The 19,833-nt window shown below is 38.9% G+C and overlaps 1 protein-coding gene across 3 annotated transcripts in view; it reads right to left on the reverse strand.

Moving 5' to 3' along the window:
• Positions 1-19,833, reverse strand: part of HOOK3 (hook microtubule tethering protein 3) — a 124,824-nt gene that overhangs the window by 6,668 nt on the left and 98,323 nt on the right. For 2 of the 3 annotated variants that reach the window (XM_045286646.1, XM_045286647.1), the window contains 9 exons: positions 19,296-19,365; positions 18,334-18,474; positions 8,955-9,042; positions 6,586-6,591; positions 6,115-6,149; positions 3,815-3,897; positions 3,295-3,395; positions 1,630-1,734; positions 1,406-1,477 (listed from right to left, as the gene is read on the reverse strand). In XM_045286646.1, coding sequence (XP_045142581.1) covers positions 1,406-1,477; positions 1,630-1,734; positions 3,295-3,395; positions 3,815-3,897; positions 6,115-6,149; positions 6,586-6,591; positions 8,955-9,042; positions 18,334-18,474; positions 19,296-19,365 — 701 coding nt within the window. The remainder of the gene's footprint in view (positions 1-1,405; positions 1,478-1,629; positions 1,735-3,294; positions 3,396-3,814; positions 3,898-6,114; positions 6,150-6,585; positions 6,592-8,954; positions 9,043-18,333; positions 18,475-19,295; positions 19,366-19,833) is intronic. The other variant, XM_004707566.2, reaches the window with a different exon arrangement.

A 19,833-nucleotide genomic window follows, 5' to 3' on the forward strand; every position in this document is an offset into this window, starting at 1 on the left:
CAAAGAGAAAATCAGGAACATGTCTTTTACTCAGTGTGAAATCAAAGCACTGAGGACTTGAGTAAAATAGGCAAATACGAGTACCTCTCAATAGTCTATGCTTATTAATTGGATGCCTTGTATATATTATAATCTTATTTAAAATATATTAACTTTTCACTTTCACATATTAAACAGTTTATTCAAATTCTTCACACTGAATTGTCGGTCTGTGACACCAAGGCTGCTCTGAGAGATACCGAATACCTTTCTCACTTCCAGCAAGTGGTCTGCGATGCAGAGTTTTCTCAATGTAAGCATGATGAGGTTACTGGATATCTTCTCTGAACAAAACTCACTGAGTCGGGTACCCCTTCATTCTCTGAAGGGCTGAAAATCAGGGTCACTCTCTAGCATCCTGGCACAAAAGAAGGCAGTTGGGCTGCATAAGAAGCCCGACATATGAAATCATTAGCAAAATTAATCAGGAAGATGAAATTGCTAATAAGGGTTAACGTGCAGTTCACCAACCAGGACTGATCCTGTTTATATATTAAAGAGGACCAGGAAAAGGTATGGGAACAGGATATATCCATCTACTTAGGAATTTTTGACAAAGATCAGGCCACATTTTTAGACGGGTCGGGGCAATAACCTTGAAGAAGCAGTTCCCGTTGTAACAGTTAAACAACGGCATTGTGTCTACAACAAAACTACTGGGGAGGGGACTGCGAAAGGGGCCTGGTCCATCGACAACTACCATTTTGATAAGGCAGAAGAAGTGCTGTTGGTACAAAGAACAAAGAAACAAACAAAACAGAAAAGGAAGACAAGAAGTCCAGAAAAAAATATTACAAAGAAGGTTCGTTAGTCTTTAGAATCTTTTAATTCACACATGGAAAGTCTAAGTGAAGCCAAGAATCTTGGTACTTTTTTTTTTAATTCCCTGCAAAATATCTAAAATTTCTTCAACTGAAATAGTCAATTTGAAAACCTTCTGGGACTCTGAGTCTGACACTGTGGACATTTTCCAACCCCTGTGTGATGGCTACACTACGCGCAGTGGAAGTTCCGCTCCTGAAAAGGATACAGAAATTGTCCCATAAAATGAGTCACCGCATCTGTTTCCCACATAGTACCAATATCCACTGGATAAAGGGCTTGTTGATGGGCAGAAAACAAACTAAGCTATTTTCAACAAGTCAAACTTGAGAGGATGTATTCAAACTGATCTAATCTTGCTTAAAGTCATTCTCCTATTTGTGTTAATCATAAGGTCAGCAGCACAAAGGTGTTGTTAGTGGGTGGTAGGAGAGCAATTACTACCAGATTTCATTAGCAGGATTACTTCTATGGTATGGGGGATGTAGCAGACACTACATAGCCCTGAAATTTTGCCATCCGTTTAGAAGTGCTGTCTTCTTACCATGTTATACCAGGCACTAACAATATATTTCTCCTCCATCTCTCTTTGACTCCTTGTTTTCTCATATTCTTTCTAAAAAACAAGCATGTGAAAAGACAGGAAACAATTATGGATTTGTAAAATACTTACAATTCAGTTTAAATGTACAGAAAGAATTACGTAACAAGAAAGTTACTGCAAAGTAAAGAATCAAAATACAGCTTATTTGCTCTCTGGGAAACTACCTCTAAAGAATGGTACATTCGTTCCCGTTCCTGGAGTTGGTTTTTAAGGGCTTGGATCTCTGGTGCTGCTCCTTGGTTCTGCTTAGGGTCTAGAGTACGGATAACCTGCACAAAGCAATACATGTAACTTAATTTACTTAAAGTCTAGAATTTAGAGAATATTAAAACATCTAAGGAAACAGTTATTTAAAAAGAAAAAAAAAACACAAAAAAGGACAAGCCTATGGGCAACAACAACTATTTTACAAGGAAGCTTTAGAATTTAAACATATGAAATAATATTCTATTGCCCAAACTTCTTAATGTTCTGATAAAATCTATTACAATAGGCAAATGGAGAAAATTAATAAATAAGGCTACAGCAAACACAGCTGACAGCTTGTGTACCTCAGTTTGCCTCCTCATTAACACAGTTCTGAACTTGGTTCAGCTAGTCTCCAGTAGCCCTGTACTTCAGGAATGGTTTTAAGCCTATCACTGACGGTGGTTCTACTGCCTCTCCTGGCAGGGGTTTGGTTTAGACATGGACATCTGATGCAATGCGAGCTGAGGCCTACTGAGAAAGTTTTTGCCCCTTTCTGCCCAATACCTTTACTATCAAACTGTTCAAGGCTCTAGAAAACTGCAAAAGAGCAGACACAACTTGTTTACCTTTAACCCAGATTCTCTAATTGCAACGTTTGATTTCTTTCTCTCTATATACACATACAGGAGCCCTGGTGGTGTAGAAGGTTATGTGTTGGGCTACTAACCACAAGGCTAGCAGTTTCAGCAGTTTGAACCCACCAGTCACTCCTTGGGGGAAAGACGAGACTGTCTACTCCTGTAAAGATTTACTGTCTTAGAAACCACAGGGGCAACTCTATTCTATAGGGTTGCTATGAGTCAGAATTGAATCAATGTAGTGAGGTTTGCAGACACACACACACACTTTTGTTTTGGGACCCATTTTAAAGTAACGATGTGCAAACTTCTTGACACTGAACCTCTAAACACTTCAATACGTATCTTTTTAGAATAAATATATTTTCCTACATTGTCAAAATACTATTATTATCTATGAGAAAATGAACAATTTTATAAAGTTATCATTATTTGGTCCAAATTCTTAATTCCACAATGGTCTTCTGAATGTCTTTTATAGCTGACTGTCACTGGCCCCAATCAATGCATTTGGCCATAGGCCCCCTTGGACTCTTTTAAATTAGAAAAACACCCTCCTCACATCCACTACCAACAGCCCTGCTAGTTGTGTCTGTCTTGACATTGGCTCTTTAACTCAAGTTTGCATTTATCTGGTCCTTTCCACAAGGTGTAATTTAATTTCTTTCAATAACCTTATTTGTCCTGTGACTGGACGGCAGGTCTAGCAGACTGATTAGGGTCGGGTTAGATAATGTTGTCAATGGAGCACAAGCTGTTGGTTATTCCACCATATAAGTCAAGGATTTTGATTATTAGGTAAAGTGCTGCCTGCTAGTTATTTCTTTTACAAAAGGTACCTTTTCCTCTTGACAGTGCAGTAACTAAGCAACCTGGTGGCTAACCTACTGTGACCACTGCTATGTGTTCAGGCTCTTTTTCTTTGGAAAATTTTTTCTCTTTTGTTCTTGTCACTGTGTGTGATCAGAAAGTAGAATGTAGTGTCCACAAATTTATGCTTACACTTTTGGCTTTTTCTAAGTATTTTTTGTATCGTTCTTCCATTTGCTTCATTTCCTCTTCTTTCTTCCGCAAAGCTTCTTGTAATTCTTCAATTCTTAATGCTGTAAATGAATCAGAGTTTAAAAAGCATTTTCTAAAAAGACTGTTAATATCCGTAAAAGTATTCAACTAAAAATAAAAATTCATAGCTGTTTTTGGAGGGTGATTCCATCATTAAAAAGCAAAAAGTTTTCCTGCACCACCTCCATACACCAGGAGAAATAGAATGACATTACAGATGTAAATACCAGTGGAAGTAAAAGTCTAGCTGACTTACATACAACCACACACTGTAAACATCTAATTTCAGGAAACAGCAGGTTTCCAAAATAAGGTAAAAATTATATACTCTTTCTCGAAATAAGGCAAATTATTTAATTTTTAGAACATGTAGTAGGGCCTATTTCTAAAAGAAACAATTTTATATAAACTTATATAGGGCTACTGTATTTAAAACTATGCCAACTAGAAAAAAACTCACAGCTGTTATTAAATCTTGGTTCCAGATCTTCAATAATGGCTCTCTTCTTCTGCAACTCGTTATTGGCTTCATGCAGCTTCTCTCTGTTCCAAAAGATGGTATCGCCATTACTGCTTCTGCTGTTTGTGCCCAATAGAACAAGGTATGCATGTATGCATAACTCTTTTTACGTCATATTTAGGGTGACATTATTAAAAACTGAAAGGGATAAAGAGGCTGCAAACATGGCGTTAACACACCTACTCCTCACTCACTGACATGGTTGGATTCCAGAGAGTAGGCTGCTCGGTGAAACAGATGTCATGAAAACGGAGGATCACCGTGTCTTATCACACAATCAGTCCTCTGCTATATAGTTGCTAAATCACATCATCACATACTTGCCAAACTACTGAGACTCATAGCCCAGCCAAGCTGGCACATAGCTTTATCCATCACAGCCAGCATTTTTCTCACCTCACAACTGAGCATTTGTTACTGCCTGATGTACCTTGTTAATGCACAAAATAATCAGATAATACAATTTTTACTACTGCGGTAAAAGCGAAACACTGGATAATGAGAGTTGGTAAGCATGGAGTAGATGTAACTGAATATAGAAAAACGGAGTGTATTTATGAAAACATGTATTCAACTTTGAATGGAAAACGAAAAGAAGACAAACTTAAATATTAAATTTTCATTTTAGATGAACTCACAAAGTCTGAGAGGGAACCTTTTCTAGTGCACTACAAATCCGGACCCTGTTAGGCTAGGTCACCAAATCTCAATACTAAGAGCTCTTCACTAGACCCACGTTAAAAAAAAAAAAAGGTTGAGGTACACTGCCACAACCCACAGCCTTTGTTTTCAGTCATGGAAACATCAATCCAAAGGACCTCTGTGGGACTGGTGTACCGGAGGGGGACACTGGACTCAGCAGTCCCATAGGCTGCCCAACACGCAGTCTGCAGGAGATGTTGGCCAGTAACAGGGGGATGTAGTGTCACTGAGTGCAAGACACATGAAGAAAGGATCTGACACAGACAACTTCCCAAAAAAATGGATGATTTTCATATTTATTTGATAAGTTAGATGAAGAAGTCCTGCTCAGAGATTTCTGTAATTCAAGGAAATCTTGAAAATCTACTGTTGGCAATCATTAGCATATTTTAATGCTTTTATTTTAAAAAGGACGTTTCAACTGGCCAAATTCTAGGGCAGGGTCAGCTGATGCAGCTTGTGTGCCAAATCTAGCCTGCTGCTTGCTTTTGTAAGTCGTTTACTGGAGCAGAGTCATGCCGATTAGTAACGTATTACCTATACCTGTTTTCATGCTACAACTGCAGTTTCAAGGTTGTGAGCAAGACTATAGCTTGCAAAGTCTAAATAACTATAATCTGGCTCTTTACAGGAAAAGCTGGCTGACCTCTGCTGTAGAAGGTTTCAAACGTTCCCCTATTATTATGAAGACCATCATGGAGACGAGGGAACAGTCCTCAAGCGGCCCTTCAAGGACCTGAGACATAACAATGCCCTTACTTTCAGAAACTAAATGTGTTATATAATTTGTATACATTCAAGCGCCACACCCACCCGTGCCATCAGAATAAACTGGGGTACAGAACCATATATCCTGTACCATTCTATTTATTGCTAAGGTAGTTAGTTTATTGTGCTAACCTGGTCGATAAAAACATGTGGGGTTAATTGAAGGGCAGAGGGATAAATGGCTTGGTGAGCCTCGCCTTTCTACTTCTCAGGTCTCTTGCTTTGTGATGGTCGGACCAGGGTGCAGCTGGCTTAGCCAGTTCCCTGCTTTAGCTGGCAAGGCTCACTTCCTGCAAGACATCCCTGAGAAGCCACATGGACCTACCCCATGAAGCCCTGGGTGCTGGAGCACCTGTGTGGAGAACCCTGCCAGCGCTGAGATGTTTACACATTCATTGACTCAGCTTTCCTCCTGCAGTTGGCATCATTGCGTCTGTTTTGTGAGATGGAGGACTTTGTGGGTTGGTGTTGGACCTATGGGTTAATGTTGGACTTGTGGACTTGGGCAGCACTGGGTTGGGATGTTTTCTTGATGTGCAATTAACTGTTATATAAAACTCTCTCTTATACATGAGTTTCTGTGGATTTGTTTCTCTAAAGTACCCATACTAACAGAATTGCTTTCAATCATCTGGAGACTTCAGAATAAGGAAAGTTTTCTAAATCTTATCTACATATAGAAAAAAGTTCAACTCAGCAGCCCCCTCACATAAAGCATTTATGCTCCACGAGGTCATCTAAGAACAAGTCACCATCTCTTTCGTACTTACAGGTGTTCTTCAAGCTTCTTTTTAAGAAGAATTGACTGAAAAAGAAAATGAAACCGGTTATTACTTACCATCCTAACTAGTAAGCTAATTATGAAAAAACTTAAGAGTAAAATAGTACTTAAGTGAGTGAGAGCTCAGTAATTTCCCTGGCTAAAGAACTCTAAACACACACCTGAAGTATAATCCTTTTTGATAAGGGAGAGAGCAGCCTGTGCGTGATAGCAAGCGATCTAAAATACTCAAAAACGAGATATCTAAATACTCAATCCGTGGTCTGGTTTGCTAATTTTTTTTAGTTATTGATAACCTAAGTATCTTAAGGGTAAAGGCCATAAGCCTAAACAGTAATATTGCATATTCCTTTTGTGTAACATTCCTTCATTTAAAATGTCAATACCATCACCTATGAAGGCAGATAATACGCAAATAAAAAACTGAAATATATATATAGAGAAATGTAGCGGTACTTACAATAGCCTTGAGCAGAAACCATGCCAAAAGACAGAGAGCACATTATTAGTACGAAGCAAACAGCAGCCAATAGAAGAAACGATTTAGTAATTCATGAACAGAAGTAAAAGATATGCTTTAAAATTTTTCTCTCAAATGCACATTTTTCTTTCTTCTATGGTCTCCTCCTTCTGTCTTGTTCTCTGGAGTTTTATATACTGTGGCTAGTTCAAATTATCCATATGACTGGATTTAACAGTGCTTTTCTGCTTCCATGCTAAAAACACATGATACAAGAATAGTAACAATGTGCAAACCATCCTACACTACAGGGTTAGGGACACCTGAAAGGGCGGCGCCTTTTGACAACAGAAACAGCCAGAGGTCTGTCATCCTTCTTCGGAGGGGATTGGTTCCATTTTGCAGGCTGTTTTATGTATTGCATAGTCCTGAGATGCAACACTGTATGTAAGTGAAGGAGAAAAAGAAGGCAAAAGCATCAAAAATACACTGAGGGACAGAGCTGTACATCCTGTGCCATACTACTTATTTCTATAAGCCAACGGGTGACTTCAGAATAAGGAAAGCTTTTTATCTGGGTCTTGTCCACACAAAGACAAAAATATCAGACATAATATTATTTCGTATAGAACAAGACAAGGAACCTTGGTAGCAAGTGGTCTAGTGCTCAGCTGCTGATCCAAAGGTCGGTGGTCTGAACACACCAGGTGCTCCTGAGAAGAAAGCTGCTGCAGCCGCTTCCATACAGCTTACAGCCTTGCGAAGCCTATGGGGCAGTTCTACCCTGTCCTGTGGGGAGGCGATGAGTCCGGCAGACTCCACGCAGTGAGGAGTAGTAGGAAATCCTCTCTGGGTCATCTCTACGGTATTGTTACTTAGGCTTAATCATAGTTCATGAATGGTGGTTGGTTTCACCTCCTTGGATCTAGGCTTTTACATCAAACTATGATTAAAGTTAACCATGACCTTTTAAATAAGTTCTGTCATAATAAGGGAATAATAGAGCTTACGCATTGGTAAGAATATAACCTCTTAGCCTGGGAATCTAATATCACTAACACATTAACAGATAAACTAAAACCCCATCTTAGAATGAAGAGAATGCTGCCAATATAAACTACATGTATGTTTAAGGTTGACAAAATTAGCTGATTAATAGCATTTTAAAAGTTAACAATCTTAGGTGATATAAGAGGGGTTTTAAAAATTCATGGAAAAAATTCATTATTGTTAAATTCCATTTTTCCTATGAACTTTTTGAAGCTTCTTTGTACACTTAAGTTATATCCTTTCATTGATTCCTTTTGTTTTTTACACTGTTATGTTACTGATAAAGTTAGATTCAATTGCTATAACTTTATATATACACCTAATTCTGAAGCTGATTCCTTAAATGACTATGACTGTAAACAACAGATACATACTTTTAGAGCCAGATTATACTAGCTGACAACAGGAAAAGCAAATCAACTAGCTGAGGCAAAGACAAGTCACCAAAACGTATTCGCTCTACCTCTTTACACTATGTTCGCACTTTCTAAGTCTCAGGTCTTTTGTACATGGTCCAATACATTTAATTTTTTATACTGATAAAAATATGAATTATCTACACTTTCATCAAAAACCAGTTGGCTAATACGTGCTGAGGAACCCTGGTGGCACAGTGGGTACACACCGGGCAGTGGTAAAAAGGGCATCCCTATTTGGTTGGATAGGGTCACTATGAATTCGAATTCACTTGAAGGCAGTGGGTTTTAGGGTCCAAGGTGTCCTGGGTGGTGGCATGCAGAGATGAAGTTAATGAATCTACTCTATGTTAATGCGTGTGCCAATCAAACAGACAGGGGTATAACAAGGGTATGCAGAGTATTAAAGGAATCTAAACAAAGGTCAGTGAACTGATATTTGAATTGGGAAATAATAAGAGGGATTTAGAAATTTAGAGATAGGATTCCAGGAATGACATTATATATTTTAAATATCAATTTTATATTAAAATTTTTTACTTAACATTTTAAGTTTCTAAAATCAGTTTGGGGGAGTAGCTGAGGGGAATACTATAAGAAAAACCCACATTTCATCTTTGAATACTCAGTTCAGCATATATAATTAAGACATAAAGCACCAATTAATTCCCTAGTTGACAGAAAATAATGAAATTCTAATTTATAGCAGAGTGAATCTGGGAAAGATAATAAAGTATTGTCTGGTCCTTTGATAAGGGAAAATTAATAAGAAAACACTTGTTTCTCTTCTTTAAGCAATATAATTATAAATTATTTTGTTAAAGCCCACCAAATAAAGAATAAAAGAGCTTTTCCCAACACTATGAAATTGTTGGGCAGAGACTGGTACGTTTTAAAACTTACATCTTCTGCTTTTGATCCTTGATCCTGTAAAGACTTTTGCAATTCTTCAACTTGGGATTGCACTTCCAGAAGTCTTTGATTCACCAGCCTAGAATTCAAATGTGCATTAGTTTTCCAAATGCTAAATTAAAGCTTTTCCTTATATTTTTTAAGAGAGAGTGTATAATTAGTAAAACAAATTCACACTTAATTTTCTTTTTATTTTTTTGAGTGTTGAAATTTCTAATTATGAATTCTAATTTCATTTTTTTAATGGAAGCATTTTATCAAACTGATGTACCTAGGCATACAAATTTATCCGATTTCACATCCATATAAGTTTATGAAGACAGGCACTACATTCAGTACTAATGACAAAAGATGTCTGCAATCAAGGGCCCTTACAGTTCAGTGAAAAGGAAAAAAATTTAAAAATATAACCAGATTAATGCCTCAACATGGCATACATATACAGATGTGCACAAAAGCAATGATGGCTGTGGGAACAAGTAAAGATTTTACCTAATTTAACATAGGCTTGACTACAATGATAAATAAAATACCTCTTGTGGTTAAAGATGAAAAGGGAATTCAAGATACATTTCAACTTGCCCAAAGTGCACAGAAAAATGAGGAGGTGCAGTGAGCTCAGAAATGGCATGGCTAACTTCACAAAAAAGATCACATGGCCGGCCCCACTATGAGACACAACATCCCTCACTGACCCATGGCCCTACAGGGGACAACACTGGAGAAACAGAGTGGGAATTCCACTGGATCTGATCCCGAGCCAAACACAAAGGGCGTGTAACAGAACAGCAAGGGGAACAGAGCAACGAAGTCCCCAGGGAATACCAAAAATAGACTGGGGCAAAGGCTTGGTGCCCCATCAGACTCGACCGGAAAACACTCTTAAAAGGCCAACAAACAGTCCTGGAATTAACTATAAGCTTTTCTTTCTTGTGTTTTGTTGTTTTTTTGTGTGTGTCTGTGATTGGCTTGTTGTTGTTTTATTGTATATTGTTGCTTGGTTTTGTTCTGTCTTGTTTTTGTGTGTGTTATCTCTGTAGGTCTGTCAAAATAAGATAGGCTGGATGAACAATCTGGAGGAGAAAACAACGGACGGACAGTTCCGGGGGAACATGGGAGAGGGGGAGGTGGGAGGAAAGGAAGTGGTGTTAACAAACTCAGAAACAATGAAACAAAAAGTGATCCAAATCGGGGTGAGGAGGGTGTAGGAGGCCTGGTAGGGCCTGACCAAGGGTAATGTAACTGAGAGGAATTACTGAAACCCAAATGAAGGCTGAACATGATAGTGGGCCAAGAGGAAAGTAAAAGGAAATAGAAGAAAGAGCTAGGAGGCATAGGGTATATTTAGAGGTCTAAATAAAGGCATGTACATATGTAAATATATATATGGATGTGGAAATAGATCTATGTGGATATATTTATAGGTTTAGTATTAAGGTAGCAGATGGACATTGGGCCTCCACTCAAGTACTCCTTCAATGCAAGAATACTTTCTTCTATTAAATTGGCATTCTTTCGACCTTGCAAGTCTGGCTAGACCAGAGGATGTACACTGGTACAGATAGGAACTGAAAATACAGGGAATCCAGGGAAGATGAGCCCTACAGGACCAGTGGTGTGAGTGGCGAAACAGGGAGGGTAGAGGGAGAGTGGGTAGGAAAGAGGGAACCGGTTACAAGGAACTATATGTGACCTCCTCCCTGGGGGACGGACAACAGAAAAGTGGGTGAAGGGAGACGTCGGACAGGTCAAGATATGACAAAATAACAATTTATAAACTATCAAGGGCTTATGATGGAGAGGAAAGGGAAGGGGAGGGAGGGGAAAAATGAGGACCTAATGCTGGGGATTTAAGTGGAGAGAAAATGTTTTGAGAATGATGAGGGCAATGAATGTACAAATGCGCTTTATACAATTGATGTGTGTATGGATTGTGGTAAGAGTTGTATGAGCCCCAAATAAAGTGATTTGAAAAAAATAAATAAATAAATTGTCATTCTTTGTGATTTACACAATTGATGTATATATGAATTGTGATGAGTTGCATGAGCCCCTAATAAAATTATTCTTTAAAAATTGACAAAAAAACAAAACAAAACAAAAAAACCCCCAAAGAATATGTTCTACAATTGAATATGGTTATAATTGTACAACTCTTCTTGATATAACTGAATAATTGAATTGTATGACATGTGGATGAAAGGCTAATAAAACTTTTAAAAAATGGCCTGGCTGAAGAATAGGTTATGAGGGGAGACTGGCTGGAGGAAAAAGGACTAGATAAGGCACCGCCTTGTGAAACATGCAAATGAGGCTGGCTGTGCAATGAGAGCCAGCCGCCTTTAATAACACCAATTCCAGAGCTCTAGCTTCACAAATTCTTCATAAGGTTGTTATGATGCAGCATGGAATTATTACTGAAACAGGAAATGAAGCCATATAGCATTTCAGAAAGATTAAGTTGATTTTAGAATGGAAGATGTTATTAAAAAGGTAAAATCGGAAGCGGTAAGACCAGGTAAGGGCCTATCACAGTGACTGCTATTAAATATGCTTGAAAAGGAGCTAAATAGGGGTTGCTTAGTCAACAGGAGGGATCAAAAATAACACTAGAGATTTTGGTTTGAGCTATGGAGAACCACTCACTAACCAAGGGAATACGGGAAGAACGGGCTGAGGATGGGATATGAAGAATATGATTGTTTGTTGAAAATAAAGTGTGTAGACATCTGTTAACCAAAGTGTGGAAAGCTTGTTAAGCAGCTAGATATCTGAACATGGAGCACAGAGAAATCTGAGTTGAACATAAGAGATTTGGGAGCTCATACATGCCATAAGCATTAATGACATTTTATAAAATCTGGTAAGTGGAAATGAAGGTGACTGCATGTTTATAGGTTTAGTATTAAGGTATCTTAATACTAAATACTTACAAGAGATAAAAGGAGAATTGAAAAGAGAAAGAGAAACCTCCTACCACTAAGAAAGAGCTGGGAGTGGAGTGTATCCTTTGGACCCAGCATCTCTGCGCTGAGAACTTCCTATATATACCCAAGGGAGAATAACTGTAGGACATGGGGAGACCTTCAAGGAACGCTGGGTCTACAGATGCTGTACCTAAACTGTAAAGGTACAGAGGGAGAAAGCTCTCCCCAAGATCTAGTGCTTTGAATTTGGACTTCTAGTCTCCTATACTGAGAGAGGATAAAGTTGGTTTTTAAAGTCATCTACTTGTGGCATTTCTGTTATAGTGGCACTTGGTAACTAGGCAACCAGTGATGCTGTAACACTGCTCAGTCTTATCTGGAAGTAATATGAAATAAGTATCAAAAACAATAAAATTATTTCAACTCTTCACCTTAGCATTTTAAAAAAGAGATTATTTAGTCATATAATATTGCAGGCCTACTAGGTTGAAGCCATTGTCTATCAAACACAGCCTGTACCAAGATGTTCGTTAGGAGGATTTGAAATAACTCAAATGACTAGCAAATAAAGAATGGACAAGCAAGCACACGAATATGACTGTTAAGGTATTATGTATGTGAGCAACTGAGATGGAGTCAATTGACATGGTCCTTCCAGTCATAATTCCTTATGTGATGTAATTCTGGACATTACATTGGGGCGGGGGGCAACGTTCTCTGTTACAAGATTAAGGTGGGATAGATTGCTATACTCTACTAGAGGGTATGAGTTAAGTCACCACTTTTTGTTTCCTTTGGAGCATGGTATACGAAAAGACAAAATGACACCTCCATCAAAGCCCTTTCTGGGTGTGTGAGAGCCATCTTGGACCAAGTGAGAAAAGGCTGAGCGCAATGTTCAAAAGAGCACTGTCTAGATATCTGTCTGAAGTGGAGACCAGAGGTGCCAGAGCCCAGGGCAATGGACACTATGGGATGGAGCAAGAGGAGCAGCGCTGAGACGATGGGCCTGTGAAACAGAGCAAAGACAGGCTTTCCGGTCTGAAGTAGGGGCCAACGAAACACATGGCTGAGGCTGAGGATAAAAGAGACGGAGCTACGGGCCAAAAGAGCAGTGCTGCTGTGACCACTGACTGTATCCTTATTGTTCAGTGATCTTGACTTGTGGTAAACTATTAACTTCCCTAATAAACTCCCATAATTGTGAGTATTGTCTGTGAGGCCACTGCAATGAATTATTGAACACAGAAGGACACTCTGGTGGGAGAAGTGGCTCGCATTAGAATAGGTACAGAAGGATGGAGCAGAGGCAGATCTGACCTCTGCCTCTTGGCAATAGGGAAGCCAGAGGAGGCCAGCTATGGCCTCCATGCTGTTTATTTCAACTACACAAACACACCTAAGGAGATATGAACAAAATGAATCTACAAAACAAATTACTCTGATGCCCATCTCAGGGTTGGTTAAGTGAGATAATCTATAAAGCGTGTTTAACAAAGTAGCTGCACATGAAAGGAATCTTATACATGGAATTACCTCTACCTTCCTCCTTGATGTGTTTATTTATTTAACATTGTAATCAGTTTAATTACTGAACTCAACAGAAACATAGGGAGAGGGTGAACTTGAGAACATGGTATACTCTGAGAGATAAAGGGACAAGCTCACACTGTACATGCTTTGAGAAAGCTTCCTCGATCATTCTCATATGGCTCTGCAATCAGTCAGTATTTCAGATAAAAACAGTATTAATTCATTGGAAAAACTAATAGCAAAGACTTTGGAGGTCTTCTACAAACCTTTGCTTCTAACAGATGGTATCTGGGTGATATGCAAATTGCATTTAGGGCTCTGCATTGAGAAGACCGAGACCAGTGCAGTAACACTAAGAGATGATGTTAGAAACAATGTGATGTGAACATACCTATCAAACTAGGGAAGAACGAATTTAGGGTAATCCACTGAAGAAAAAATGTAGACCTGAAAATTTTCTGGATTGCAAGCTTTCCTGACAGAAATGGTTAAGAGGAAGACAAGAAAAAACAAAATATACAAATGTAGCAGAAGCAAAACTGACAAGAAAAAGGGTCTAAGTTGGATACAGAGACTGTGGAGTTAGGTAGCCAGCCTCAGAACCCATGATCCCTAACCAGTTACACTTTCAGGAAGATAAATCAGCTCCATGTTTGGAACAACCAAGTGCATCCTAAATATCAGAGGTTAATATTACTGTTTTAAATTACAAATGGCCACAATATTAAGGTACGCTATTTAGTACAGTAATTAAAAAAACCAGACACAAAACTTAGTTTATGTAAACAGATATGAACCGATACAGGAATTTGGCAGGTGGTGGCCCTTTACACATGAGCACACTGTATAGATGACTACCACTGCTCCTGTTCCTGGGAAGAGCAATCTCTTATCACTTACACTTTTAAAGACTGTGAGAAATAGTAGTAGACATTATAAAAAGATGTAGCGAATGCTTTTAAAATTTTTATTTATTATTATTTTCAGTGAAGGATTTTTTTAACTCAAAAAAAAATTAAGATGGAGAAAGCTTTCCTGACTAAAATGGTTAAATATAGCCTAGGACAGAAGAAGGGAGAGCATGACGGTGGAAAAGGAGGAAGGTAAAAGGAAATAGAGGAAAGATCTAGGAAGCACAGCTATGGATAGAGCTATAAACATAGGTATGGCCTTACATAAATTATATTAATTCATAAAAATAGTGGCATGGGTACATATATTTATATGGCAATACATTGAGGAAGTGGATGGACTTTGGGCCTCTGCTAAAGCCCTCCCACTTAGTTCTAACAACCTGGCATTCTGTGATGCTCACCCTCCCAGCACGCTCGTTGAAGACAAAATGGGTGCACAAGCAAATGTGGTGAAGAAAGTTAATGGTGCCTGGCTATCAAAAGATATAGCATCTGGGGTCTTGAAGGCCTGAAATTAAACTAGCGGCCATCCAGCAGAGAACAACAAGCCCACATGGATGAAGCACACCAGCCTGTGCAATCATGAAACATTGACAGGATCACGTAACAGAGATCAGAAGACCACAAACAAACAAACAACATATTGTTGAGCACGAGGGGGGTTGGAGCAGAGACACAAAACCCATCAGTAGAAAATGAGACATCCCCTCACAGAAGAGTCACAAGGAAGGGATGAGTCAACCAGGGTGAAGTATAGCACTGACGAAACACACAATATTCCTCTGGTTTCCTCACCCCCTGTATTAGTCTAGGTACTTTGGAGAAACAAATCCACAGCGACTCATATATAAGACAATTTTATGTAAAGAAAAGGTGCATCATGAAAACATCCCAACCCAATGCTGCCCAAGCCCACAAGTCCAACATTAACCCATTAACCCAACACCAGTCCACAAAGTCCTCCACCTCACAAAACAGAGGCAATGATGCCGACTGCAGGAGGAAAGCTGAGTCAGTGAATGAACAAGCATCTCAGCACTAGCAGGGGTCTCCACACGGCTGCTCCAGCACCCAGGGCTGCATCGGGATAGGTCCCATGTAGCTTCTCCTTGGGGATGTCTTGTAGGAAGTCAATCTTGCAAGCTGAAGCAGGGAACTGCTAAGGCAGCTGAACCCGGTGCAACCATCACAAAACAAGAGACCCGAGAACTAGAAAGGCGAGGCTCACCACCCATTTATCCCTCTGCCTTTCAATTAGCCCCACATGTGATTATTGGCCAGGCTGGCACAATTAACTAACTCACCCCCCCCACTATTATGACCCCAATCCTGCCTTTCCTTGTGGGCTAGGCCGGAGCATGTACACGGGTACAGATAAGAGCTCAGGACACATGGAATCCAGGTCAGATAAACCCCTCAGGTACAGAAATGGGAGCAGCGATACCAGGAGTGTAGAGATAAGGAGGAGAGAGGAGGGGGGAAAAACACAGGGGTAGGGAGACAGCAGTCAGTATAAGATATAAAAGTAATAATTTATAATCTATCAAGGGGGTCATGAAGGTAGGAGGGGGTTAGGAGAGGTAAAAAGAAAGGCTGATACCAAGGGACTCAAACAGAATGTAAACGTTTAGAAAATAATGATGGCAACATATGTATACATATGTGTGATATAATTGATGTATGGATTGTTATAAGAGCTGTAAGAGTCCCCAATAAAACGATCTAAACACACACACCACACACACACACACACACACACACACACACACAGCCTAGGAATAAAAGATTAGTGAGATGAACATAAGCCGGCTTCCACACTCGGATTCTATGATTACTAGATGTTTTCTACACAAAACCTTCCTCCACCTTCTCACTTTCCAGTTTAAATGTTTTTTTCTCTTTTAAATTATTTATGTTCTTATGAGATGATATAAAATTTGTTTTCCTTCTGTTTATGCTTAATTATGCCTTTATCACCATCTTGGTGTTTATAGTGATTTATAGTGTTTCAGCAGCTACAATAAAAAGCTAAAGGAGGAGAAGTACGAAATACAAACTGACACATTGACTCACACCTGGGAAATGCCAAACCCATCAGGCACAGTACAGTACCAGGCACACTATGGAATTATTAATAACACTGCCAAATTCCTAAAGCATGACAAAATATTAGAGCTCCAAGAAAAAGATGCCATATGTTTGCTATCATGATTCTTTAAAAAAACAAGGGGTAGGGGGGTGGGGGAAGGAACCAGAAAACAGAATCACAACAAAACACAGAGTAAGCAGGGTCAGAGTACCCTACTGCTTTTAAAGTCATTGGCCTCGAGTGACTAGTAACATGGTGAAAATTTACAAGTGGAAAAGCAATTGTAGGTTCTAAATCCCAACTACAAGAACCAAGACTTCCTTTTAGAAACAACAGTCAGAACAAATGCTCTGTCCATTCAATGTTGATGGCTCACACTGCTCCTCCATATTAATAATTCCTTCAAAACTTTCACCCATGAAATGGGGGAAACTTTATTAACTTGACAATGACTATGAGGTTATTTTGTTGTGAAAGACTTTGTAAACTAAAGGTCAAATATTTTTAAATACTTTGGTTTTAATTAGTGATTAGAAAGTGAAAAGTAAGCAGGGCTTTGGTATCATGTTGCTTGAACAAATTAAAAGGGAAATTTATTCTAAAAAGGCATACAGAGCTTTTGACAAGTCTGTCAAAAATGAGAAAATGGATTGAATATTCTTTTGTTTCGCATTTTCCAAAACAATCCGTTTTTAACGTTGCTGAGACTATGTATACCAGAATACATGGCAACTCAACAATTTTTATGAGCAGATACACAATTTCATGGCAGTGATTATGTTCGAGTTGTATAGCCATTCTCACCTCCTTTTCAGTGTTGTGCCACCCCTGTTAACATTAAACTCACTGCCCACTAAGGCTTCTACCTAATCCTCCAAGTTGCTATTGTCAGTTGCATCCCATGTAGATAATTCTTAAAAGAGCAAAATGCTCAACACAGATAGTGTTTGCTAATTTAGCTAACCTGCCTCTCCCCCCCACCAAATGGGAAAAAAGCTCCCCTGGGCAGGGCTTTTGAGCATCAAGCAACTTGCTCTAAGTTAGTGCACCCAGTGTTATGTTGCCTGGGAAGATTTTCTCTGGGCACAGTGAATTTTTCTGTAAAAGCAGTTTTGCTCAAACCTTTTTATTTCAATGGCCAATTTAAGAGAACAATGTGCAGCTGTGAAATTTTGTTCCCTGCTCGTAAGAAATGACTCAAAAACGGTTGTGAGGTGGAACACAGCGTAAAAGAACAGCACTAAGGGAAAAACTCAAGTGGTTTTTCTCATTTCAAAAATGGGAAATGTCGATTGATGACAAACCTCACTCTGTATGTCCGTCAACTTCCTGAATAGATGAGAATGTCAACTTGTAGTGCATCTCACCAGGTCAGACTGTTAGTTAAGCTTTCTATTCAGAGGTTCTGAAAAGAGAGTGTCACAGTGTGTGACAAAGAAGGCCTGCTTTGTGGCAGTTGGGGGCTGGTTTGGCCACCAAAACAATGCATCTGCTCTCACAGCCATCTCAGTGCTCTAGTTTTTGGCAAAAACCAGCATTTCTTTCTTGCTTCAAACACCTTACTCACCTGAACTCACTCTATGCAACTTCTTTTTATTTCCTTGAATAGAGGGACATGAAAGGACAGTGATTTGAGGATGCAGAAAAGGTGAAGAAAAAAAAACGAGGGAGGAGCCATCCAAATAGATGAGTTCCAAGAATGGAATCAAAGATTTGACAAATGTAATGGAGAGTACTTTGAAGGTGATAAGGCTGTTTTGTAAAAAAAAAATTAAATACATAGCTTTGGGGGGAAAAAAGACAGAAAGAAAGAAAATTCCGGATTTATTTTGGTACCCATCATACAATCCAAGCTTTTATTTCAAGAAATTAAAAATCACAGCAAATAGAGAAAGCATGGCTCCTACCTATTCTCTGTCTCCAGTTCATTTTTTCGCAGATTTGCATCATCTAAAAGGCTCTGCAATAAAGCAATTTTTTCATTGTCTGAACCCTCTTGGTTAAGTTTTAACATCTTATTCTCATGCTGCAGACGTATAAGTTTCTCCCTGAAGAATCAAAATAAAAAAATAATTATCTAGTACATGAATACAATATGGTTATCAAATCCAGGTATTCACGAATAGAAAATTTATTACTTAACAGTGGAAGTGAAAAAAAAAAACCTAAAGAATTTAGCTCTTATTGTTACTGGCTAAGACATTAAATTTCAGGTTTTAAGTACATGATACCTTCCTTTTAGAACACATAATCTGAAGATAATAGACTCTCCCAATATCCTGGTTTGTAAAGAATGAGAGTTTAAAGTTCTGTTTCCTTTCTGATTTAAACCTCTAAGCTTTAACTGCATTCATTTATTTATCCATTATTTTTTCTTCAGTATATGTGATCTCTTGCACTGAAATGACCAATCATCTGGTAGCAGGATATAATAAATAGGACTGCCTTCAAGCTATGAATATTGCAAAGCTGTATGTTTCAAAGCAGGGCTACTGGGCTGCATTTATGTCTAAAGTTTACACTGAGAGATATTAAAAGCAAAACAAAACAAACAAAACAAACTACATTGCCACTGAGTAAATTCCAATCATGGTGACTCTGTAGGACAGAGTAGAACTGGCCCTTTGGCTTTCTGAGGCTGTAAAGCTGGGAGTAGAAAGCTCATCTTTCTCGCAAGGAGCAGCTGGTAGGTTTGAACTGCTGATCTTGAGGTTAGCAGCCTAGTGCATAACCCGCTACACCACCAAGGCTTCTTTAAAAGCAATAGTTACACAAAATTTGCTATTCATTCGCTGCAAAGATAATGCATATGAAGATGTAACTTGAAGAGTACTATGCAGTATGGCTACAAACATTATGATCCACTTACCTAATTTCAGGAGTAACAATCTCTGCCGCCAGACTGTCTGAAGACTCCTGACTTCCCAGAGGCATTAACCCTGTAAATACACACACAGGTATACAAGGCTGGTAGACAGCAGAACTGCTGCCTTAAGTTAAGCTATGTAATTTCTATAAGGTCCAAATTTGAGCATTACTTTTAACACCTAACATGTTTTCGTTTATTTCAATTCAAAGGCACATCAGTTTCTTTACACATCAAACAAACAAAATCTGTATCTATTCCTGCAGGGATTATGGACTGGCCACGTCTTCGGCCCAAGCCTGCAGGGCATTCACTAATGTGACCTATGCATGGGCTTGGAAAAGCAGTTGCAGCACCGAAGCCACATTGTGACAAAACCAGGCAGAGCTGGAATACTGGAAGCGAAGACTATGTGGAACACTGAGGAGCCATCAAAGGGGAGGATCCTTGAACCAGGGTGCAAACATTTTCTGTAAAGGCCCAGATTGTAAGTTCTTTATTATAGGGCTGTACCACATTTTCTTTTTTTTTGTTTTTTTTT

This window comes from Echinops telfairi, unplaced genomic scaffold (assembly GCF_000313985.2).
Source record: "Echinops telfairi isolate 266 unplaced genomic scaffold, ASM31398v2 ScPeMD7_9;HRSCAF=40, whole genome shotgun sequence".
Taxonomy (NCBI): domain Eukaryota; kingdom Metazoa; phylum Chordata; class Mammalia; order Afrosoricida; family Tenrecidae; genus Echinops; species Echinops telfairi.